This window comes from Miniopterus schreibersii (assembly GCF_964146895.1).
Source record: "Miniopterus schreibersii genome assembly, chromosome: 21".
In the NCBI taxonomy this organism is placed as follows: domain Eukaryota; kingdom Metazoa; phylum Chordata; class Mammalia; order Chiroptera; family Miniopteridae; genus Miniopterus; species Miniopterus schreibersii.
The window spans coordinates 12,846,363-12,872,595 of NC_138123.1; the positions used below are offsets into that span (position 1 = coordinate 12,846,363).

The following is a 26,233-nucleotide window of genomic DNA, read 5'->3' on the forward strand; positions in this document are numbered from 1 at the left end:
AGTCTATCACGATGCATTTTCCTGAGCCATACTCCTCAGGCTCCGGAAGGGACCCAGGATTGAATCAATGATTGCTTCTGTCTGGTCGAGGGCCCTGGTCTCTGGGGCTCTCGCTGAGTTCGAGTGGGTCTGAGAACATGTTGCCAGCAAACTTGTGCAGGGGCTCACTGTCTGTGTGGTCTCTTCCCATTGGTTTTTAGAGGTCTTTTCTCCTGAACTGTTCTCAGGAGGAGATGGTGTATTTTGCCTGGTGGCACAGTTAGGGGCACAGCTGGTGCCCACCCCACTGTCTGTTAAACCTCTTGCTTGAAAGCGGGGTCCAACAGGAAGGCTGAGGCTTCCTGGGCCCGGACTGAGAAGGGACACTATGCTCAGTCTGCTCTGTTCAGAGGCAGTCCCACCTGGGGGCTGGTCCTCCCACAGGCTCCCTGAGAGCATGGCCCACTGGGGGCTCAGCCCTCAGCAGCCCTGGCCTGGTCGTTGTTCAGGACAGAAATCACAGATCCAAGAAGCGCTTCTGTTGTGTTTCTGGTTATAACGCAGAGCTTGTGGAAGTCCAGTCTACTCTCCTAGTCAGGACTTCGCTTTTCCTTGATAGGTCCCGCCTACCAGCTTGGCATCGGGGCCTCCTGGCGTTGGGTCTCCACCCCAGTCACACGTCTCCCGCTATGCGCTGGGGACAGTGCTCTTTGCTCTCTAAGCCAGGTTTCCCATTTCTCTTCTGGACACCTTGCCTCCTTCCCTCCTGCAACTGCCTCCATCTCCCCTCTGGAACAACGAGCTCTCCTGGGGCATGTTTGCCTCTTATAATAATCTCATCACCTTTATTGAATGGTCACCTGCTGGGGACAGGGCTGTGCCTCGTCCTTTCTGTGTTTTCCCACGACATGACAGACAAGAAAGAGTTTCGGAAGGTATTTACCTAATCACGGAATAGGAATAGGTGGGTGTCAGTGACACAAGTGCCAAGTGCTGGGTGTGCAGAGCGCCTTTAAGGTGGAAAAACATCTGTAGCCTCTCCCATATTTATGTCAGCTGGAAATATGCCTATTAAATAATAAAAATACCGAAGAAATGAACAGCACAGTTTAGTGCTTCAGAGGGGTGGGTTCAGGAGTTATGTTTGAGTGGGAAGCTTCCCCATGTTTTATTACTATGTGAGCTTCAGCAAGATAGTTAATTCTCCGGATTTCAGTTTTCTCCACTGTAGAGATAACCACATGTATTTCATTGACCATAAAACACCCCTCCGTTATTTTATATACTTACCAAGAAAGAAAAGCTCCTGTCAGTTACGCAGTGACACAGTGCTTTCTGTGGCTTAGACTTTTTATTTTCTACTTATTGAAATAGCTCTTTTAGATGTATTTAGGCTTTAAAAAATCACATATATTACTCTTTAAAGAGGAAAATATAAAGAAAATGACTGGGTTAAAGTTTTCTAAAATGCCTTCTTATTCAGAGTCTGAGTCCTGAAGCCCGTTTTAACTCAAAGCAGCCGAGGCCCCTGATTTTGTTCCCTCCCTTTGTATTGGTGAAGCTACTGGTGATGCCACATTTTCCCTCCAAGAATGAACTGCTGTTTTCTGTAGGATTTTCTGCCCAGGCCCTGACATTGTTCTTCAAGGTTTAAGTGCTGTGCTTTCCTGATCTTACAAGTCCGTGCCAACAGAAGGTTTTCAGCAACACCCAGACTGAAAGGGCCCTTCATTGATTTGTACATTGAAACACCAGGGGTTTGCAGGTGTCAGCCAGGCCACCAAGAACAGCAGTCAGGTAATAACAAGTTCATCCGGACCACCTCCTGGCTAACAGTGAATGTAAGAAACCCCGGATCAGAGATGTTAACATGTTAAAAAAAAGTGCGTCTTAGAACAGATAATATAAGGCATTACCTCCCTCCCAGGGATGAAGTGAGATTTGAGGAAAAAAGGTTTGTGGCTATTAGTGTAATTACGGTTATAATAAATTTCTAGGAAACACGGTGAGCCCTCTAATAACAATAACTGTTACTGTGGAGCACTCATTAATATGATGTACTTATTCATGTATGATATAATTTCCATATTTAAATTTTTCCTAATATACAGGGAGGGGCAAAGTGGGTTTACAGTTAACACAGAGTTTATTCTTATATTATTATTTATTAATTATTGTATTATTTTCCATATGAAGAATTGTAAGTGTACTTTTGCCCCACCCTGTGTTTTCCCTTTTCTATAGAGGTCTGATTTACCTTCGGTGAAATGCACAGATCTTGAGTGCCTAGTTCTATGAAGTTTGACGCCCATGGTGTCAGCAACCCGATGAAGATATTTTTATTACCCTAGAAACCTCGCCCCCGTGCCCCTTCCCGGTCCCCTACCCCCACCCCCTCCCTTCCCAGCAGCTCTGTTCTGATGTCTTTCGCCGTGGATTAGTGTTGCCTCTTCTAGACCTTTATCAGCGGAGTCGTGTGGCCTGCGCTCTTCCGTGTCTTTTCTTTTTGGAGACAGTATCTGAAGAGCTGGTGCCTTTTCCTTGCCCAGCCGCCTTCCACGTGTGCATGTCCCACTGTTCGTACATTTTCATCTTGCTGGACCTTGAGGTTGTTTCCAGTTTGGGGCTGTCGTGAGTAGAGCCACTGTGAACATTCGAGAGCAGTTTTTCGTTACATGTTTTCATTTCTCATGGGTAAATACCTGGGCGTAGAACTGCTGGATCAAAGCACAGGTATATGTTTAACTTCATGAGAAACTGGCAGCACTTGGCCACGTGGTTGCACCATTTTACGCTCCCACTGAGACTGAGGGTTCTGGGGGCCCACAGCCTCCCCACGTAGAGGGTTCCAGTCTAGGGAACCTGAGCCGTCTGAAAGGTTTTGTGGACTCTCTAGGCTTTAATTTGCATTTTTCTGGTGCCACTGATCGACAACGCCCTTTCATGTGCTTATCAGCCACCTGTGTGTCTCACTGTGGGACGTGCCTGGTAGTCACCTGCCCATTTTCCAATAGGGTCATTCGTGTTTAATTATTGAGTCGTAGGATTCAAGTCCTTTGTCAGATATGTGTATTGTGGGTGTTTCCTCCCAGCCTGTGGCTTATCTATTCATTTTCTTAATGGTATTTTTTGATGAGTAGAGGAGTTTTAATTTTGACGAGTTCCATTTATCCATTTTTTTTTCTTTTACAGTTAGTGTTTTCTGGGTCCGATCCAAAAATTTTGCCTATTCCCAAGTCAGAAAGGTATTCTCCTGTATTTTCTCCTAGAAGCTTTATAGTTTTTGCTTCTGCAGGTAGGTCTGTGATCCATCTCTAATTAAATGTTGTGTGTGGTTTGAGGTGTGGCTCAAGGTTAATATTTTCCCCATTCAGGTAGCTCACGTTCCAGTATCACTTTTGGAAATACTCTCTTTTGCTCATCGGCTTTCGTTGGCACTGTGGTTGAAAATCAGCTGACCGTGTGAGTGTGGTCTGTTCTGGACTGTCCGTTCTGTCCCACTCACCTGTTTGTCTGTCTATACCAGCACCATTCTGCCTTGACTTGCTGTGGCTTCAGTGTTAGTTCGAATTCAAATAGCATATGTCCTCTAACTTTATTCCACCTTTCAAGGATTGTCTAGGTCTAACTAGGTGTTTGCATTTTCCTTTACATTTTAGAGTAAGCTTGTCAGTTCCTACAAAAGACCCACATGAGATTTTGATTCATCTATGGATAGTTTGCTGCCGATATTTAGAAATACAATTGATTTTGTATATTGACTTAGTATCCTGCAACTTTGCTAAATGCAGTGTGTCATATATTTTGCTCTGTGGGCCGCTTTACAGAATTTCATGTTTATTCTTGCAGCCACTTAGGAAGCAGGTGCAATCATATTTTATAGGAAGTTTGCCCAGAAATTACATATGATACATTCTTTGCTCAAGGTCATTCAGTTTGTCATTCAGAGTAACGTGGACCAGGATTTGAATTTAGGTTTAGCCTGACTGCAAGGCCTAGTCCCTTTCTGCCTTATAATAATATTTCACTTCTTTTAAAAAAAAAAAATTCACTTCTTTGTCATTTGGATATTTGAACATACTGATTCCATGTGGCTTCCCTGGGTTTCACTGGGACATTTTTGTGTCATCATATTTCACAAGGACGTGAATTGGCCAATGGAGCCCTTAAAACAGACATAACAAGAATACAGTGATAAAGAGACTGGTGGTTGTTCCAGCCTAAAGTGGACAGTCAGTGTTTTCCCAGCTTCCTGCTCAGAGGCCTGTCAGTGCAGTTGGATGTAGCTGCAGAGGTCGTCCCCCTGAACCCACAGTGTTCGTGCGTGTTGGCTGTTGCTAAATCTTCCACGTGTGGGGATGCCTTAAAGTTTGTTCTCCCTCTTTCTCTCCGCAATTGCTGCAGGAAACCATTTCTGTACAGCCAAGGAGCTGGCAGAGGAGATCAGCGCGCTGACATCGGAGAGGGAAGGGCTGGAGGGACTCCTGGACAGGCTGGCGGCGCTGAGTTCCAGGGACGTCACCAAGCTGGGGAGTGTGAAAGAAGATTACAGCCGGCTGCGAAGGGAGCTGGACCACGGGAAGGCTGCCCACGGTGAGAAGTCATAACTGTCGCCTGGTGAAATATTTATGAGATTTATTGTGTTGTGCGGCCAGGCAGGTCATTCTGGGCTTCGCGTGGACGTCCCTGAAGTGCGGCCTGGAGCACACACTTCTGCTGGAGGATTTTTTTGGCAGGAGCCTTGGCAAACAGGGTAGAATTACTTGGCAGCTTTTGTTTTGCGATTACACGTGATGTCCTTTCTTTTTCTGCTCTCTTCCCGCTCCTCTCCCTGGATTTGCTAACGGCCTTGTAATTATTTAGAGCAAGCTCTCCCTTGGCACGGGGCTTGAGAACTTTCTCTTGTTTCACAGTTGTCTTCCTTTTGCTCCTGGCTCTGTTTTCTGGCTTGACAATCACAGATGGACGCAGGCTGACTCAGAGGGAACCGAGAAGAGACTGGGAAGTGGCCCTTCTCTGTGCGCTTTCTGAGAGTCTCTTGCCCCAGGAATGATGCAGGAGATGCCAGAGCTGCCAGGGCCAAAGTAGCCGCCTGTTGGAGGGGTCAGAGTATTCTTGTGGTCTTTCCCCAGGCCTGTTGTTAAGCGTAACTGAGGTCAACCTGAGGCTTGCTCCCCGAGGGATAGTCTCAGAAGATGCCAGTTTAGTGCAAATTGATAAAGTGAAAAACTTACTTCTTTAAAAAAGTAAAGAATTTATGATGATTTAGTTTCTATTATGCAGAATGCAATCATAAGAAGCAAATTCAGATTTAAAATATATTAGGTGCTGGAACCTATTCCTTTACCAGTAAATGAGAGAGTAATTCCCATCCCATAGGCTGATATAGTGGCTCAGGTTAAACTAGGCATCTTATAAAGGGTGTGTGTGTGAGTGTGTGTGTGAGTGAGTACACGCCCTTGCATTTGCCCTGGGAACTCCAAGTTTCTGGAGGGCAGAGATCACACACAGCATATCATGGTCCCTACATAAATTCTGTTTATGAAAGACACATCTACTAAGAGTGACTATATTTACAGACTATGCTTATTTCAAAAGCAGTAAGAAAGGACTGGGGGTATTAGGTGGCTAGATTTGAAATAAGCCAGCGGAAATTGGGTGTGTCATTTTCCTGTGAGAAGGCTTACTAAATGGCGCGTGGAGAGGTTTCGTCACAGAGCTCGGATGGTCATTGTTACCACGTCTTTTTGGCGATGGACACCCCTAAGTTGGCTCAACTCAGAGCTGCTTTCCCCCCCCCACTTTTCCCCCAAGCCAGGTATGTCACGGAGACTGTACCTCTGAGCCTTGGTATATAACTGTCGCCCCGAGGGAGGACAGTGCGCTCCCCAACATGTAACAGCGTGGTTTCAGCTACTGTAGGAATGAGCACTGTATAGTTCAAATGAATTTTTGCTATTGACTTTTAAAAATTGGGTAAACAATGAAAACTAAGGAATGTCTCATATCATCACCACACAGTTTTTGGCACAAAATGGGGAGTGTAGTATATCTGAGAATAAAGAAGATGTTGGCAAATTGGGACAAGTTCAGTACAGCGGCGTTTCCACGGAACAGTCGAGCTCTTGAAAGCCATCAGTCTCTCTTTAAAAAAGGAGCCGTGCGGTACCTCCCGAGTGTCAGCGTTGTCACTTCGCTGAGTATTTTGAAAATGATGAATAAAACATAAACAAATGGAACGAGAGATTGTTAGCCTGGATTCTAAATTGCAGATGGCTCATTACTGCGGCGAGGGCGTCCTGTGTCTCATACTTGGAATTTGCTGGATCAGCTGCCCTCCCCCCGTGCTGTAGCCTGAAGCTGGTTTTTAACCGATCTGATGTGACTTGGCTGCGGGTGAACCACATTAATAATCTTGGGTTGATGAGAGTATGGGGGACAAATAAGATAAATGAGTAACGAATTCCTTAGTAAGTTAAAGCTTTTGTCCATTGAAATGAAGTCAGACTAGGCTGTCGTTCGTTGGGTTTTGAGAGTTAAAAATTCAGAGGGAGCTCTGCGCTCGAGTTTGAGTGCCGAGCAAATGCAAAGGAATATATGCATGTGCACGTGTGTGCCATGAGCTGGCTCTTTCTAATATTTGCTGAAACATTTTAAAGTAAGACTGTTTAAGAAACGAGCTGTGGGTAGCGTGCTTGAAAACCGATTTTGACTCCCAGCAATGGTTGCAGGGTGCGGCTTTCAGGAGAAAAAGGCAGTTCAGGGCTGGACGAGCAGCTCCAGGACGGTCAGGGCCCCGGACTCTTCTATTTTGTTCACCTGCGCCCCCCGACATGTGACGTTTGGTCCAAGACGGCTGACAGTTTCATGATGTCCGAGTCCCGCTAGGGCTCCTGTTTCCATAGCAGAGGGGTGATTCGCGCTCTGGGGATTTTGTGGTGTAACTCGGGTGCAAAGGAGGTGGCCTTAGTGACAGGAGTGCACCTGCAACGACTCATCCATCCCCGAGGACCTTGCTTTCGGGTCACTGACAATATATAGGTCTTGAGTCTCTGGCTGGATTGAAAGTCCATTGAGGTCAAAGCTCTGTTCTTATGTTTCATTTGTATCATTGTGGTCACCAGCACCGTGTCTTTAGAAACAGCCAACATACCATCAATATCTGTTTGTTTCCTGGGGCCAGATATTCCTTTTCTTTTTCATTACAGACCCACGCCTTGGATATTCTTTTTTTCCTAAGGGTTTGAACTTTCTTTTTTATTTTATTTTTATTGATTTTAGAGAGAGAAGAAGGGAGAGGAATAGATAGAAACATCAATGAGAGAGAAACATTGATCGGCTGCCTCCTGCGTGCCCTCCACTGGGGATCAAGCCCCCAACCCGGGCATGTGCCCTGACAGGGAATCGAACCTGTGACCTACTAGTTCATGGGTTGATGCTCAACCACTGAACCACACTGGCCGGCTGGGATCTTGATTTTAAAAAAATTTAAAAATTCATTTTCTAATTTAATGAGAGCAGTGATAAGTCTGATGGTCTTTCGTGGAAGTTGCTCGAGTCGTCCAAGGCAGATATTCAGACTTGGATGTCAGCAGACAGAACAGTGTGATGAAAAGGGACTGACTGTGCCAAAGTGCTCGTGGGCACAGAGAGACAGGAATCCGCTCTGAATCCATTGACCCTGCCACAGTGACACCCGTCCCTCTGAAGAGGGGAGAAAGGATGTGCTTTAGTCCCTGCCAGCTGTTCTCAAGACTTCAGGAGGACACCTTTGAATTCTGAGCAATTTTAGGTGCGGTGAAATAGAACGAAAAGCTAAATCTATCTTCCAGCCCCTGGATCCTTAGGGAAATTACCTGCGAACCTTTAATTATTGTGGATTCCAACCTTTTTGTAAGGGAGAGTGGGATGAAAAAAGTCAGTAACATTTTTAGTTCGCTACATGTGCTTTTCAGAAAAAAAGACAATCCTGAGATTTACACGACTGCTTTTCCATCGCTTGTTGGTAATCTGTATTGTACTTTATTAATATTGTTGATTTCTCACTGTAACTCAGATATAAAGGAAGCAGACGTCAAGGGGAGAGATTTAATCACAGAATAATCAGGGCTAGAATTTTAAATAGGACGTCATTAGCATGTCAATGCATTTTCCCACTTTCTGCCAGCTGCCCTCTTAGAAAAATACTGTAGATGTTCTCAAAAACCCTCTGGGGCTGTGGCCCCATGAGCTGTCAGGAAAGAGCAGAAAATGCTTAAAAAACGTTTAGGGGTTGTCAGTGCGGATATCAAATGTCAGGGTCTCGTTTTTTTTTCCCTGGGAGTGGTGGCTGGCTGTGTCCAGCTTAAACTCATTTGCCTTTCAGTGAGTGGGGAGGAAGCGGCAGGCAGAGGGGCAGCTCAGGAGTGACAGAGTCGGAGAGGAGTCAACTTGTAAATTATGGTTCAGGACCAGTACCTGCCTCTCGCTTTAGACTAGAAAGGCCATATGTCCATGCTGACACAATCCTGCTCTTATTTTTGGATGACTTCATAATTTTTGAGCTTGAAATAGCTAATAAGAGTAAGTGTGATGTCCTCCAGTGAGATATGAGTGTGTTTAGCTCTGAATTGCACGGGGGAGACTTTTTAAAAAAGGCGGTCACCTCACGCCTAGTGAGACGGGGCTTGCAGTTTAGGGATTCTGTGCTTTACAAGTTCGCATATCTAGGCGGTAATTCTCTTTCCATGTTTATCGGACGTATTTAAACGTGATTTCCAAGAAAAATTTGACTAGGAGAATATAAAATCTGCATGCCTTTTCTTTTTTTGTGGGTGGACGAAATGGAGAACTGGAAAAAATATATATATAATAGAGACGCAACAAAGTTAACTAATAAAAGAAAGTTGAGGCTAATGAGAAAGTGCTAATGACAGGTGTTAATCGTGTTGGTTGAGAACATGATGTAGTAATGAGCTTCCTAGAAGTCAGGCCAAAAAGGCGGTGGAGGCATCATCTGCCCCCTTGAAAGCAAGGTAAAGCACAGGACTTCAGGAACGTGGAGTGGTATGGATGCCATTGTAACGATCTGGTTATTATTTTACAGGAAAGGGGTAAAGGGAAGACTAGATAATATAGGCATGCCATTTATCCAGCTTTGCCAAAAGGCTGCATTTAACCCTCTCCAGGTCTGTTCCCCGCTCTCCACGGGGCAGGGACTGGACAAAGGCAGTTTGGACACATGCCCAGTAAGGTCTGAGTGACTTGGGAAGGTGCCTACCTGTCGGTCAGTCACACCTGGAAACAGGTAATTGGTCGGAATAGGTGTGGCCACTGCAGGGGTGTGAAACCTGAATATTTGAACTTCTGGACAAAGGGAGGTCCTCCCTCTTTTGCCTCTCTGGGCTCTTGCCTGTCCAGCTCGCCTGCGCGCCTGTGTCTCCTGTTACAGGGGTGCACTCCCCTGCACCCACGTGGCTCACGGCCATGTGGGATCCACGCAGTGGACTAGTGGCCTTTAATTAACTGATGCTGAACTGGACCTGGCTGCCACATGGGACGGAAGCCCTGGACGCTGGCTTTGCTTTTGGCTCTGCTGAACCCACAGCTGCCCCTCTTTCAGGACTGGCTTAAGGGAAACGGGACACTGGGAACTGAGGAGTGTAACCCCAGGCAATAAAGTTTTCTACCGCACCTCAGTCTCCCGTGGGGGCTTCTGAAAGTGCTCATTTCAGGGGCACCCAGGAACCCCACTAGCTACGGAGGAACCCCACTTGTGTACTCCTCTGATAGTGGTATTAAGTTCTTGGACGGTAATTTTTGAGAGTGCAGTGGAAAGTCCTCATGAACAGATTTGCAACAAAGGCAGATGTGCTTTTCCCATGGCTGTCACCAGCCGTCTCTGGGAGGCTTCAAAGAAAGGGTTCATGGTGGATAGACCGAAACACAGACGTCAGGTCCGTGGGTGTGTACGTTTTCCCCACAAAAAATACGTTTTTTCAGCAGATTCTTAAAGGAGTCATTCCAAGTTTTCCCAAAGTTTAAAGAGCATGATGTTAACGTATCACACCATGGACATGAACTGGGAAGAGCTCAGGCTAATTAGGTTTAAATATGGAATCTTCCAGTGATCTGAGATGATTCGAAGGTGAGATTTAGAACCTGGAGGGATGGCTCATGGTCTTATTCTGTAGACTCAGCAATGTCACGTTTTTCCTCTGGGCTTCGATGACGACCTGCATTGTGGACAGCGTGGCTCTCTTTGGGTCAGATGGTGACAGAGCTCTTGATGACCAAGGACCAGACTCTTTGTCTTAGAACCAGATGAGCACTGTAAGTTCTGTTTGTGGGAGGTGTAGATTGTTATATGGGAAATATTGGCGTCTGCCTTTCTAAATTGGAAATCTTTGCTTATTTATATTGAAAGTATACGTAATACAAACTTTTGAAGGGAAACTTCTTTTTAAAAATTTCAAAATCTTTTTTTGTCAAGTTTTACCATGGGCTGAGCTTTCACATCTCTCAGCATTTGCCTTTGATTTATTAATCAGTTTATTTATTATTTTATTATGATCCCAGTTAAATACTTTTTTTCTTCTTTACAATTGTATCCTTGCATCACTATTAGTATGGTTATCTCTCTTCAGCCACTTTTTGCCTGTGAATTTCTAAGCCTGAAATTTGCAATAAACTCTGTCCCCCTTTTATTAAATAATTGTGACAGTTCTCTTGGGAGGTGTCTCCACAACAGCCTATGTTACTGTTAGCAGCGAACAGCACCAGATGTTAGAACTCTGCCCTTGAGTTCAGCTAACAAGGAACTCAGAGCCAAGGCACTCAAATACACATAGAAGTTTGTTTAGAAAGTCACAGAGGCAGGAGCGAGTCGTGGAAGAAGTGAGCCAGCTGGGCTGCGTGGACCCAGGAAGCAGGTTACAGAGGCTAAAGAAGGGCCCTTGGAGCTTAGGAGAAAGAAAGCAAAGCTATGCGCCTTGAGGAAAGAAGGGGAAGGAAAGAGGCTGGTGTGTGTGTGTGTGTGTGTGTGTGTGTGTGTGTGAAAGAGAGAGGGAGAGAGAGAGAGAGAACTGGAGCTCGTGAGAGCATGAGCAGCTGAATCCTTTGTCTTGAGAGTTTTTATCTGCTTTGCAAAGGTGGGGATTTTAGGGGAGGTTTCAGGGGAGGATCTCAATAGAATATTCACCAGCTCTTCCAGGTGTGTCCTCTCAGGGTCTCCACTGACTGGTCGGCGCTAGTGTGGAGGGTCATTAGTCAGTGCAGCTGGTCCTGACGTCACCCATGGCACTGCCCCACCTGGCTTTGCTGCTTCCCTGGGCCTGGGGCTGAAACACAAGGGAAGCCCAGATCTTGTTATCTTTAGGGCTTAATGCTTAAAGGAGTCGTCGTGCAAGTGCTTGTAGGAGAGTCACTCGTGGCTATTCTCTGGACCCCTTGTTCCTCCTCTAAGGGGCTCTAAACCACATGACTAGCGACATGCCAAGGGAAGAAGGGTCAGAGGAGGGTCTGAACTGCATGACCGGAGATATGCGAGGGGAGGAAAGGCCACCCTGGGGGCAAAGTCCCACCTTACAGTCGTCCTTTGCTAGGCACCCAGGGCTTTCTGCCCTGTTGACCCACGTACCTGGCTGATCACTCCTACCCTGCCCATGCTGCGTAACTGCCTGCTATACCATAGGGACGTAGGAGCCCCCGTTTAGCGTTAGTTCTGTTGCTTGCTCATCTGCGTAGCACCTGGCATACGCAGGCATCGCAGTGTGAAGTTTGATGAACGAATGGTCTTTAGGGAGTCACTGAAGTTTCTCCGCTTCTCCTTGTTGCATGTAACACACCAGATCTCTAAGTTTCTTATCCATCCATCCATCCATCCATCCATCCACTCATCATTTCAGTAAGCATTTATTGGGCACCCACAATATGCCAGGCACCCAGTGAGGACTTTCTGGTCCAGAATTAATCACAGTCCCTGAGGCTGCTGAGTCGCCATTTACCTAGTTCCTTCAGGCCTGGAATTCCCATGATTCTATCCATTTTGTTCATTTTTTTTCTCACTCTCAACTATTTCTGACCTCCTTCCCTATTTTTGCCCAGGCGATTATTTTTAGAGGTCCTGGCTAAGGTCACTTCCTTCTCTGTTTGCCTCCTCTGCTGGCCTTAACTGCTCCAGCCACATCGGCCGCGGCGGGAATGCGGTGAGGACGTGAACTGGGTCTTATACCCGGTTGCAGTGGGCAGTTTCCGACATGCCAGTTTGGGGCAGGAACCTGATTCTATGTAAGAGGGAGGACACATGTGACTTTTAAGTATCCGACCGACATAATGCGTTGTAGATCATTCTTGGCAACCAGTATCTGCCCTGGCCTTTCTACATTTCATCTGGACCCTGGGCTTGTGATAGTGTCGGTGTGTGTGCATGCTCAAGCATGTGCGCGCACGTACACACACACACACACACACACACACTCATACCCACCCTCCTGAAGACTGAGCTGGGAATGGCGGTAAATGGGACTCCGTGATTCCTAGAGACAGCCCACGTGCTGAGGCTGGGAGAGGGGATTGCTTGTTGCATGGACCTTACCACGTGTTGCAGAACATTTCACACCCCAGCTCACTGGCTTTTGTGCAACCCCCCCCCCCCCCCCCCCCCGTTTCTGAGTGTTCCTGGGTGGGAGCTAACAACTTCCACACTATGTGATGATTTGAAAATGTATTGTTATTATTACGACAATTAGGACTTAGCTGGAATTAGTAGAACTTAATGCTCTTATGTTATCTTTTATATAGGTCCTTGTAGGTTTAAAAAGGAGTTCTCTTAAGAGGTCTTCTTCCTGTGTTCTTTATTGTATATATTCAGCACGCATTTGCTGGTCCTCTCTCTGTATGCGCAGGTCAGCTATGGCTGTGGTGGATCGAATATGTTCCTTGAAAGGAAGGAGCGATCCCTGCATGCTGTCACTTTCTCTCCAGCGACAGATGTTGACCACAATCTTCTTTGTTCTTAAGGCCTTGCTCCAGCCAGACCCTGGGCTGCGCCTGGCCATACCTTTAGTCCCCGAACCCTCCAGACACTGTGTGGCCCTGGCACTGCCTCCTTTTTACAGGTGAAGGTGCCGAGGCTTAGAGACGATCAGCGCCTTGTCCAAAGTCACATGGACCTGGGGGGTCAGAGCCAGGATTCGAATCTTTTTTTTTCTGGAGTTTTACCCTTTACATTGTTTTATGTTCTTCCTGAACTTGACTCCTAACCTGAGCTTCTCCCCCCGTCCCTTCACCTCACCGCCCCACCTAACACTGCACTCACAGTCAGGACTGAAACAAAAGCCCACCAAACGCCTCTCGCTGGTGCTGAGTGCTCTGAAAAGGGAGGCCTTGTTCATTTCTGAAATTTCTAAGTACACTCTTTATATCTGATGCCTGACATGATGATTGACTCTCTGCAATTTTATTATACCAGCTGGGTCATTTAACTCCATGGGTGGTTCTGTCACCCTCATGATAATCACAGTTTTTTGTTTTGTTTTGTTAAAACTCAAATCCTTGTCTGTTGAAGGGCCGCGAAGAGGGACTTAGCATACTACAACAAACAAGAAAAAAGTTGAACTATGGCAATTGAACTGGATATATGTTTGTTAGCTTTAAATACGTTTTTGATATTTTTTCCCAAGACCTGTTGCTAATTCTGCGTCCTGTTCTAAGATGCTCACACGCCAGTTTTGTGAGGTTTTGCGGAATTCACCGCATCGCTGCTAACTGTGACGGCTTTTCTGCTGTCAGTTTCCTCGGTGATTAATTTTGTAAGAAAGATCTTGTTTTCCTCTTTGGCATTGCCATGAGTTACGGCTTCCTGCCATTTTCTCAGTGTGCTTCCTCTTCTTTGAAGCTGCCATATGCTTAACAACCCAGGAGAGACACCACTTATTCAAGAGATTGTCATTTGTGGCTAATCTGAGTTTTCAGGATTTCTCAGTTCTTGTGAAGGAGGGAGGGCAAGACTATAAATGTTTTCTTGCTCTGACTGCTTGCCAGCCCTGGGGGGGAGGGCCCACTGTACTTTTGCATCTGAGGGTGGCCATCCTGCCTCATCCACTTTTTTCTCTCCAGATTTTTATGTGATTGGGGTGGGTCGGATCACTGTAGGGTGGACAGTCCTCAGCCAGTGCACGACAATTTAACATTTACATGGTGGAAACCATCAGGAGTTGCTTTAAGATCTACTGACTTGACATCATTAAAAATTCATAAACCAGCTATGCTCGTAGTTCGCATGCTCACATAGTTATAGAAGGTAATTTTGTTTTTCTTTTGACATTATACTTTCCAAAGCTTTTATGACTCGTTAATGATGGATCGTGTACTTTGTTTTCAGATTTAATTATAACCAAACCCCTTTATTCTGTTTTCATTTGCCAAAGTGATGTTCAACTTTTGGTTATTTTAGTCTTTTTTGACCACCACTCTTTTCCTACGTGTTACACTTCATGTATCCCTAAATATTATATAACTCTCCCCCAAGAAAGAACTGATGCCATTATTTTATGATTTCAGGGTTTACAGTACTTAGTAGAAGGAAGCCTGGTCCTGCTCAGACAATGCGACTGAAATCTTGAGTTTCTCTGTAACTCTGTCTGTCCCAGCATTTGACTTTGGTCCACGTGTCCCAGTTGTATTGGCGAGACAGGTAATTACAGTTTGGCAAATGTCTGTTTGCCCTTTGCCCAACCCCATTTTCCCCAGAGACTGAAGAATAGCACCAGTGCTCACGGGGCTGGCCTTCCGGACGCGTGCGGACGGGGCTGTGCAGCGGGGATGCCATAAACCAAGCCGGCTTTCTATAGTAAATCCTGAAAGGTATTAGTTTACATCTTCACAGTCTTCACAGTGCAGAAGCTGAGAGAGTGCGGTTTCATGCCCGTTGGTTTACTTTTTCTGCATGTTTAATACTTCACTGTCTTTGGCCTTTAAGAAAATCCTGGTTTTCTTCAATAGATCCATTAGGGAACAGCTCCGCCCGTGGGAAAGTTTTCTTCCAGAGCCAGTCCTGGCCTGGAGGAGAGACCTGTTGATGGTGTGTGGCTGCCGAGGCTGTAGTTTTGGGAGAAGATGAAAGATAAAGGGCGTCCCTGTCCCTGATGGCCTTTTAAACTGTCCCCAGCTTTTCCTGGAGAGCGGGTGGGTTTGCTGCAGCTCCCCCCGCTCCTCTCCACAGGCAGGGAGCGGCGTTGGGTCTAAGTCAAAGGCCGCTTTGCGCTGAAGCTCTGTCCTCACAATAAATGATACGACTCGGGCTCCACGGAGGCAGCTTCTTGCCTGTTGCAGAAGCAACAGCTGTTGGGTGTGAGACTCTCCCGCCTTCCCTCCGCATCTTCCCACGGCTTTGTGCGGCTCCCTCTCAGCTCCCACTTTCTTTTCTGGCTCCTTCCCTCCACCTGCGACCTTTTCCACCCTTTGCCTGCCCCCGACGTCGCTTCTCAGCCGTGCCCTGGCCGCCCCCTCCGGCCCTCTGAGCTTCCCTGGTCTCTGCGTGCTTTCGATGAGGGTGCCAGGCCTCCCCACCAGGAGTGGCCCCGGGGAGCTCTGGATCAGACCCCACGGACTCTCCGGTACGAGCCTCTGTGTCTCCTTCTACCTGCGTTTATAGTCAACGAGGTTTTGTTCTTGCCCTGCCTGGAGCTTGGCTTGGTGTCTCAAAGGCAGTCATCATCCGTCCTTAATGTTCCATGATTATTCATTCCATTTTGCCACGTCTAATGGAATATTTAGTAGTGTCTATGAAGAGGCCCGAAGACTATAAATAAATGCTGCCTTTGGTATTGAAAGGGTTTTATACAATACGAAATTTGGAGCACATTTTTCTCAGAAGCCCCGACATTAATATTCATCATGAGCCCCAAAGTGGAAGCTATTATATTTTAGCATAATGAAGTTTACCATATGTTTCAAAGTCACTTGCAATTGTGCCTCTCATAATGACAATTAGAAAGGTCATCTTGTCTTGCCAAGCTCTGTTAGATGTAGAAACCAGCTCATGGCTGTCACTTGTGTGCAAATACAGGGGAAGACATGAGACTTCTTGTCCCCAAGGGTAGCTGTTCACATCTAATTACCAAACATGGCGCATGCTTGTTCTTCGGCCTTAGGTGATATATGGAACAGAAATGGAAACTTCTAAAGCAAATCCTCCTTTGCATTCTCCGTGACTTAAGTTATATGAGGTCATTTTCCTTTCCATGAAGCATGATGTGATGGGGACCCTAAAACATCAAGACATAGTTCGTTTGTGATCTCTTTTCTGCCTTAGTTGAAAAATTGATGGTCTGCATTAAAGTATGGGAACAGTATTGTGTTGGGTTCTCCACGTATGGCCTTTGATGAAAGGATTCAGGGAAGGCGGGAGGTGGCCATGAGTCAGGGTGATGGGCTTCTCGTGGCCCTCGTAGCGAGGTAAGTCTTCATTAGAACCAGCAGGCAATGCCTGGGAACCTAAGTGAGCCATTGGAGAAGTGGTCACCGGAGCTGTGCCGGAGGAAAATAGTTCTTAACCTGGCTTGGGAACAGCAAATTAGGTCGCTAGACCTGAGATATTAATATATTTCTATGTTAAATACCCCCTGATTTTCTCTTTTCTTTCCTTCCCTTTCTTCCTTGCCCCCCTTGCATTCTTTCTTTTGTTCTCCAAGCTGTGTGCTCTGAGTTATGAGAGGCTAAAACTTCTTTATTTGAGCTTTCAGAATTTACAAGCATTTATTAATGGGTAGGAAAGAGAGATAAGGAAGTCTTGGATTCATCAGTGCACACACATGGTCTCCATATTTTCCAATTCCTTACTTGGGAGAAAGCTGGAGAAGATTCTGTGGCCCGTGAAACGTCGATTGTTGCCATTTGATGCTATTGAAAGCCTCGATTTAAAAAAAGTAATCTGTTAATTCAACATACATTGATGGAATGCAGATGCTGCGGAGAGGCTTCCTCCCCCAGGCCGCCTTTGGTTGTGAGCTGAGTGGGTCACCATCTGGCCACAATAGTTTCGTCTGATTTGCCAGAGGCAAAGAATTAGTCCATGCCCGCCCCCCCCCCCCCAGGTGCTCTTTGGGCTAATGAATTGATTTTCATTATTTTTACTATTAAAAATGATCTATCTTAATTGCGAGTGATAGAAAGAGAGGAATAAAACATTTAAAAAAAAAAATCTTTATTGGTTTCAGAGAGAGGAAAGGAGAGGGAAAGAGAGAGATAGAAACATCAATGATGATAGAGTCATTGATCAAACCCACAACCTGGGCATGTGCCCCGACCGGGAATTGAACCCCGATCGCCTGGATCCTAGGTCGACGCTCAACCATTGAGCCACGCCCGGCCGGGCAGGAATAAAACATTTTGATAGTCCTGCTACACCAATGGAGAGAAAAAGGCCCACCGTGCGTAGGGAAATAGGAAGAACAGCCCAGTGTCCTTCAGTGGATGCATTATGTGGACTCAAAGAAGCCAAACTCAAAGGCTGTCTTATAGGAATGCATTTATATGACACTGAAAAGACAGGCCCCCAGAGACCAGTTTCAGGCCTGGGAGGGTCTGGCTAAGAAGGGGCAGCACATGAGAATTTTGGGGGGTGTTAGAATTGGTCTGTATCCTGTTTGTGTTGATGGTCACAAGAATCAGTCCATCATAGGTTAAAACCATGGGAGTGTACACACACACAAAACCCCAGTAAATTTTACTATATGCAAATTAAAAAAAAATTAAAACTCTAAAATGTAGCTCATTTACTGCGTGCATTCCCCGTTTTCTCTCTTTTAATCTTCCAACAGCCCTGTGAGCTTGATGTTATTATCTCTGTTGTTATTATTATCATTTACTCCTGTTATTATTAGCGAGGCTGAGGGCTCATGAGGTTTGAGCCAAGGTCCCGTAACGTCCAGAAGGCAGAGGCTGGTGCAAGCCAGGTTCGTGTCACTCATGAGGCCCTGCCCTCGCACAGCGTTGCTCACTGCCCCTCGAGAAGTTGGAGAGGGACTGCACCCCAGTTATCCAGCTGACCCCCAGCGTCGGTTGCTCTGTATGTCCTGCTGTTCACAAATGGGCAAAACTTGTAAATGATTTTCTAAGTGTTTAATCTTAGGGAGATGCCTCTTGAATATTTCATCCCTAACTTCTGGCTAAGTTAAATGTGCCTTCTTTTCAGGGAACTGCTTTCTCCCTAGAGGGTTTTTGTGGTGACACACCAGTGACAACCTTGTTCAATGCACAGCTTTGACTTAGGCTCCTTAAATATTGTTCCAGCTGTAACCCAAGGCAGCTCTGGACTGAGCAGAGCTGGTAATTAATAGTCAACCGTCCACCAGCGGAGCAAGTTGTTAAATAAAGAGAAACAGTTAAAAACGTGAGGGATTTTAATTCTTTTTGCACCTTTTATAGTAATTTGTTTAAATGTCGATTTCCCCAGCCTCTGTGTGAGCGTTTTGGGGTCGTGTTCTGCATGCCCCCCGATGTCTGTGCTCTGCATGTGCAGCAGGGCTTGGTAAAGGCTGCTGGGTTAGACTCCCTTTCAGTGGGTGCTAGATGGGGAGCGGAGGGACTCGGTGATGCGTGGTCTTTCTGAGTTTATTCATCCATGGGCCCCACCTGCAGAACCACTCACGTGCCAGCTCCTGTGCAGGTGCCTTAGAGATGCGACGTGAGTTCTGCCTTATAAAACCCGCGAAGCCCAGATCCTCTCCCAGTGGGGAGCTGAGGCCAGCAGTGATGAGCTGGCTTCCTCGGTGTGCACGCAGGACAGAGGCGAGCCGTGTGGGCGGACGACACACGCTCAGATTCAGCTGTGCCACGCTCTGAAGGGGGCGTGACATGGGGTCGCTGATTCATTTCCGCGAGCCTCTGTGTCTGCCTCATTCATTCACGCAGCCAGTAGTGGATGCGGGTCTGGTGGGCCCTGAAGCTTACACAGTGGGAGGTGGGTCTTGTTTAAGAAAACATATACAAAATGACCAGTCAGCGTTAGTTACGGGGCTCGGAAGGGGCCCCTGAAGGTGCGGGGCCCTGAGGCGCGTGTGCAGTTAGAGCCGTGGTAAGTCTGTCTTTGCTGTCATCTGATTTCCTCGAGGGCCACTGTATGCCTGGCCCTCGAGGTGGAGAGGTGCTGGGCAATGCCACTGGAATACAGAAATTCCGTGATGGGGAGGCATGGCGTGCTAGGGACAGGGCTCTGGAATAAACGATACCTAAGCTGTGACTTAGAGCTTGAAAGGGTTAAAATGGAGAAACGTGTGGAGGCAGAAGAGCGAGCGAGCGAGGCCTGGAGGTGAGAAAGAACCCGCTTCCTGCAGGGACTGTGGGAAGTCCCTGCCGCTGGGGTTGACTGTGAAGGAGGGGGGCTGAGCTGCAGCCCCAAAGGCCCCCAGGGCCGGCCGGGCTTGTGTACCATGTAAGGAGCTTGGGAATTATCGAAGAGCAAGAGAGAGCAATCAAACAGATTTAAGCAGAGAGTGATTTGATCAGTTCTACATTTAAAAAAAGCAAAAAAAAAATGATGAAGAGACCACGCTGGGTCTGGCTGCAGACTGCGGAGCGGATCGGGACTGGGCACGAGGGCCGTCCTCCTGCAGGGACACTCGTGGGGGCTGTTGCGGGATCCTGGAGAGAAGGAAGGTGACCGGAACAGGACAGTGGTCGTGAGGACCGAGAGGAGTGGGTGGGCTGCAGAGATGTTTAGCAGTTAGAACCAGCTGGCCTTCGTATTGGATATTTGGAGATGGGAGTGGCGGTGATAAGGGGGGATGGTGGTGGCGTTGAAGGTCACGTTCCTGGTCTGGCCCTGGGGGTGGGTGGTATTCATCAGAATAGAGACCATAAGGACAGATTTCAGACAGATCCCGAGCCTGGAAGTCTGAGACCAGGTGTCGGCAGGGTTGCTGCCCTCCGAGGCCTCTCTCCTGGGCCTGTCGGTGGCCGTCTTCTCCGTGTCCTTACATGATCTTCCCTCTGGGAGCCTCTGTGCCCCGTCTCCTTTTCACATAAGGACACCAGTCATATGGAATTAGAGCCCGCCCCAGTGACCTCATTTAACCTTAACTTCCTCTCTAAAGACCCTGTCTGTAAATACAGTCACGTTCGGAGGCATGGAGGTTAGAACTTCAACACACGAATTGGGGTCAAGCGGGGGGACACAACTCAGGCCATAACAGGTCACTTTACTACATTTTGTAATAAGAGAATTTAGAATCAGATTATTGCTTAACTCTCTCTGGGGCTTCCGGTCACACACAGGAAATAATCCAGATCCTGCGTTGGCTGCTCAGCCATGTGGCCGGGCCCTCTCTGGCTATTAGGCTGTACCCCGTATTTCTCTCTCCTCTGTCTACTCGCCCAGAACCTTCCTAATAGCTTACATGCCTGGATGCATCAAGCTTGCTCATATCTTCAGCGTCTGTTCCCTCATCCTGAAATGGTTTCACCTGTTTTATGATCTTTTTGCCATTCCGGCCTCAGGTTAAATCCTGCCCCTCTCAGACCATCTCACGACACTGAGTCTCATTACCTGTTCAGTTCTTGGCAGAGCACTTATCGCTGGCTTATAGGGCCTCATTCACCTTGTCGCTGATGTATTCCCAGCACAGAAGCTGTCCCCAGCAGATAGTGTCACTCAAATATTTGCTGAATGAATGAATACAGTCAGATAAGTTAGGACAAATCTAAGAAAGCTGGGCACAACCTGCGAGTTCTTGAAGTCCGAGGCTCTTTTCTCAGATGGGTCCCAGCTTGGGAGGCAACTTGTCCAAGGCTCCATCCTGGGGAGAGATAGCACCCGGACTGACCTTACTCAGGTGAGTGGCCTGTCACCCTGATTATTTTAACCAGCAGGTGGCATTTTTGTACACAGGTGTGACTTGGAGGTGTGTACACATGTCCCGTTTTTCAAACCCTGTCCTTTACATATCACGCCTGGTGTCTTGGGTCACATGTTGGGTGGCATCGAGATATAGCCACTGGGCAGCATTCTGTGGCGCAGGGAGCATGTTGTTTTCATAGCCCGCAGTGTCTCACGCTGGCAGGCTTACTGTAAATGTCTGCAGACTGAAATGGTCAATGAATAAGCATATATTTAAGTGATAAGAGCTGACAGTCTTTTGAAGTCCTCCCAGGACAGGGCTTCTCAAACTTTAATGTGCGTCTGAATCACCTGGCGAGCTTGTTAAAAGGCCGGTTCTGACAGGAGGGGGTCTGGGCCTGAGAGTCTATGCCCACCAGTTCCTAGGCACCTTTCTTTCTTAGCACGTAGCACGGCCCGGGCATGTGTGCTGGGGTCGGCCTGCAGGGTCAGAGTTGACAGCCGTCAGAAGACCTGGGGTTCATATCCTAGTTGGTCCAAAAAATGACACATGTAACTTTTGACAGGGGACTTAACCTCTCTTGACCCCTAGTTACGACTCCTGAGGAACCTAGTCTAGGTATCAGCAGATATTAGGATATTGTTATTATTAAATATTATTTTAAATAATTTATAAAACTCAGATGTTATTAAGTAATATCAATAATTATTATTGTTGAGGACATACTGCTCACAGGTCCTTAATGCTCCATGTACCTCTGCTGGAATCATTGTCCCCATTTTACAGAAGGGGAGACTGATGCTCATAGAGGTTCAGCAACAGCCCAAGATGTTCACCTGGTGTGCATGCCTGTGAATGCGCATGTGTGCCTAAGTGTGTGTGCATGTGCACGTGTATGTGTGCACGTGTGTGTGTGTGTGTGTGGAGTCAAAGACAAAGTATGTATCTAACTATGAGCTTGCAATTACTTTTTGGATCCCCAATATAATTTCATCTTTACCCACCACGCCCCACTGGCCTTCTCTGCCGGTGCTGATTTCATACTCGTGGACCGTAGGCTGTTTAAGGACTCGGTCTTACTTTCCACTTCATTCCTTACGGTGCTCAATCAGTAGTTTTTTGATGTGGTTTGAACTGAAAAGAATTTGGGAAGCATGAGGCAGGCTCTGTACCTAAAGACCTACCCCAGTGCTCGTTCTGATGTTCGAAGGTCATCAGACCTCTGGCTTTTCTGATCAGAGTGCCCCGATCTTGATGAATTTTGACTAGAGGTATTTTCTGTGAAAGACTAAATGCCGGTGGGAGGGCCGGGCCTGGCATGGAGCGGACTGTGGCGGAGGCTGAGAGGGGGTCAGCCAGGTCGGGTCGGGCAGGGCGCAGAGGGACAGGGACAGGGAGAGGAGCCGGGACAGCCGCCCGGTGCTTTGAGGCAGCCCAGGGCCTTCCTGCTGCCGTGTTTATTCTGTCCCCACTGGCGTCGCAGTGGTAAATCGGGGGGCAGACGGAGGCATCGGGGAATGATCCTACGACAGACAGCCCTCAGGGAGTCAGGAAAGATGCCACGCTTGCCTTTAAGTAAATCTGTTTCCTTTGGAAGCCCGGTCGCCTGTCTGTGCAGCGCGTGTCCCGAATAAGCGCCGGCTTGAGTTCAAAATTCCCGAAAACCATGCATTTCTCTCACCCATCTCTGGGTGGTGAAACCTTTCAGGGTGTGCAGAGCACAGAAGAGAACCTCCGCTTTGACCCGGGCAGGGAAAATCCAGAAATAACCGTGTGGACGGTGACAGGTGACGGAATCAGTGGTGGAGATATTGGTGTTCTATGAATGCAAAGTACACTGTCACTCGGTTAAGAAATGCGCTAAAAAAGAAGAGAATTCTTTCGACGTTGAAAGGAGTAGTATAGCTGATTTTAAACATGGCAGAGTGGGGCACCTTCTAATTGAAAGGAGGATGTTTGGTCTGTTTTTTATTTGGAATTGTTCTGATACCCGTTTCCTGTGGGATCGTCGGAGGCCCTGGCTCTCTGCTCAGATTCTGTCAGTCATCAGGAGGAGTGGGAACCTCAAAGAGCTCATTGTTTTGATTGCAGATTTCCTTCGGCTGTCACTGTCACCTAGTCACCCGACACCCTCCTGGGGAGACAGCCCTGGTACTGTGTGGAGGTCACAGCGAGGGCAGCACTGCTTCCCACGGCACGTCTGCCGAGGTCCGCGTGTCCCCTCGATTTCCACAGTGAGACTTGCTGGGTCCGTACTCAGTAGTTGTTGCCGTGAATACTCCCCCGTCTGCAGGGTTCGGATCGCCAGAGCCGCTGAGAATATTTCCGGGCTGGACAGTCATTCTGAGATGACCTCACCTGCCTAAGGATCCGCTTGGGTATGGGTGGCTGTCAGCTTTTACACCTGCGCGTCTCCTGAGTGGGTGATTCCCTTCTTTTTCTCTGACTGCCCTTGGCTGCTGGGCTCCCTCTCACATCTGGGGAGGTAACTATGCTGCGAAACCTGGAATAAAACGGAGTCAGTCCCTCTCACAGCCACGTCCAGGCTGGGGAGACTGTCACCTGTTGGGAATGGGCAGAAATGTCCCATGTTATTCCTCCAAGGGAACTCCAACCTGAAAGGAGAGAACGGTCATGCCCATTTTATGGGGTTTAAAGGACTCGGGGAAGAGGGAGCCATGGGGGCAGAACAGAGCGTGGAGACAGCTGGCCTTACTGAGTCCTCATTTCTGAGTTTTTATTTTAGGTTTTGGGTTTGGAAGGCTCTAAAAAGCTGGTGGGTTCCCTGTGCGTAAGTGAAGGAAAGAACATGAAAACACGCAGCTGCGACATGCGCCTTCCGTGTACCCGTTAGCTTTAACCAGAAAAAGGCAGCCAGTGTCCTTATTGGTTTTCTAATGCTCCGCAAAGCATTCCAGTACCGGCACTGGGGGAATGATATGCTCCTGGTCTTAAGTCAGGGGTGGGGTTGGCAGGAGCGGCTGCTTGTTCTGACCCCCCAGGCCTCAGTGTCCAGCCAGTCAGATTTGTTTTTCAGTGTGGTTCCTCTCTGGCCGTAGCAACGTGGGCTGCACTTAGCCCATCGGCTCGGTAATAACGGAAACAGCACCAGTTCCTACGTGGGATGGAGTCAGGAGTGAACTGTTTGCCAGACTATCAGTGATGATATGCAGAAAGAAACCGGGACTTTCTTTTTCAGGGTGACAGGGAAATAGAATTGTAACTAAGTGTAAGTTTCTCTGCTCTGCAAATCCCATCTTAAATGACAAGGGGATATGCCCGATAGTTTTGGTTTGGGGCCCAATATTTGATAAAAATTCCCCCATTCGGTACAAGTGATTAATTTTCATCAAAACAAACAAATTATCTTAGAGCAGCGTAAAACTTAAGCCACACATGCTGGAGGGCAGGGAGCGGGGACTGGAATAAAATCGAGGCGTTACTCATATCCTTAAAGTGTGATTTATTTTGCCAACCACGGGATTGTTTTATGGGTGATTGTGTCCAAGGGAAGTGTCGTCTTTCTTCTTCAGTTGACCCATTTCACAATCCCCAGAAGTGAGCCTCCGGTTTGGAATTTGCTTCAAAGTCTGAGAAACCCTGGGTACAGCGTCGCCACTGGCCATGTTCACAGGGATGGTCCCAAACGATTCCCAGTGCTGGGCCAGCCATTAGACTGATATAACTTCCAATGCAAACAGCCACCTGCTGTGTAAACTCAAGCCCCAGATTGCCCTGAGAATGGGAGTGTGGGGAACAGGTTGTAACTCTCGCAGTTGTCCACTGGTGCACCTACAGCTTTGCTTTTGGCTTGACCTGTGTGGGGAAGGAGCTGGGGACATAAATTCATACAGGTGCTTGTCAAGCCGTGTGAGCTGAAGCCATTCATTAGCTGCTAGAATTGTTGAGTGGGTCGCCCAGTTTGGATGGTGACCTTTGGGAGCCCTTAGCTGGCTTGCACGGTTATGTGTCCTATGTATTGAAGTGTAATGACTGCTGTGACACGAGGGATGGTGAAGGCGGGGCAGACACTCGGTGCAGGTCTGGGGGCATGAGAACAGCTAACATCCCCTTTCCCTGTTCTGCATCCCTCTCTGGTGAAGCCCCTATGTGAATGGAAATCCTTCAGGGGTGACCTGTCATCACTCTAACAAGATCCCAGGATCCATGGGGAGGTTGTCTTTTAGGTAGAGTTTCTTATACTTTGGGTTCTTTAAGTGCCTTCCTGTCATTGTTTTAGATAAGTTTTTTGTTGTAGCTTTGGAAGCTTCTTTCTCAGAAGGGTCATACTGCTGAGTGATTCTCAGAGCCTAGTTATTATTTATTTCTTTGAATTTTTTTTTTCTGGTTTCATGACAATACCTCTCTATCTTATGTAATATTTACCTATCTTTTAACTTGTTTGACATTTTGATAGGTCTTCAATGGCTATGCAGTTTGATGATGTTACTCAAAACCAAGTTCAGACCACAGGGTGTACAAAAGACTGCAATAACCTGAGTTATTTTTCCATTTTCATGCTCTCCTATTGTTTGCATTGCTAATAAAGTGACTATTCTTCTTTCATCTTTTGATGTAGCATGTCTAATTACGTGCTGTGCTATGTCCATTCTCACTGAATACAGTGTTTCTTTAAGAATCTGATTGAGAGAGATCACCTCAAAAGTTTCCCAAACTTTTGTTCACTCTTCTCTTGGCTTAGGAAACTTCATATACATTTATTATATATTGACTAGAACCAGTGGTGAGCTGGTAAATATTTAATCATCAGCTCTCCAGGAAAAAAAAAAAAAAAAGCACTGATTTGCAATGTCTGCCCATTCCTGTAGTGTAAATACTCCCGTCATGGCTGATTTCAAGCTACCAATGGTTTAATAAGTAGCTTTAAAATTTCTTGAAAATGTTATCAGTTGGCTCTCTCTCTAGGTGGTGAGTTGGCTCCAAAACACTATATCTGACGACAGTTATAGTAAAGATTATAAAAAGCTTTATAATAGTGATTTAATTTCTGATTTACAGAGTAAGCCTGTGGTGTCAGTAGTTGTGCATGTGAGGAATCAGAGACTCAAAGATCTAAAGGAATGGAAATAGCTCTGACAGCTATTATTAGGCAGAGCAGGGGTGGAATTCTGCCTCTGAGCCTAGAATTCTTGGTGCTCTTATCACTCATGACAGCTGCTTCCCATCATGAGGATTCCCTGAGCGGCGCTGTATTTGAACTCTAGAGAGGTGTTCTCGAGACATGACTAGTTTTCCATTGTTTTAATAGATTATTAACTTTTACTTATTTGAGAATATCCTTCAGGAATAACAGCCCACTTATAAAAAGGCTTGATGATTTCTTTCCTCTGATCTTTGGGTATCATTTTTGTCTTTAAATAACGTGTTTTGGGTATGATTGCTTTATAATATTTAATTACTTAGGGACAGTATCA

At 46.9% G+C, this 26,233-nt stretch overlaps 1 protein-coding gene across 1 annotated transcript in view; it reads left to right on the plus strand.

The window, feature by feature from the left end:
• DISC1 (DISC1 scaffold protein) overlaps window positions 1–26,233 on the plus strand; it is a 237,291-nt gene that overhangs the window by 102,193 nt on the left and 108,865 nt on the right. The window contains exon 9 of the mRNA XM_081123969.1: window positions 4,384–4,572. Coding sequence (XP_080980095.1) covers window positions 4,384–4,572 — 189 coding nt within the window. The remainder of the gene's footprint in view (window positions 1–4,383; window positions 4,573–26,233) is intronic.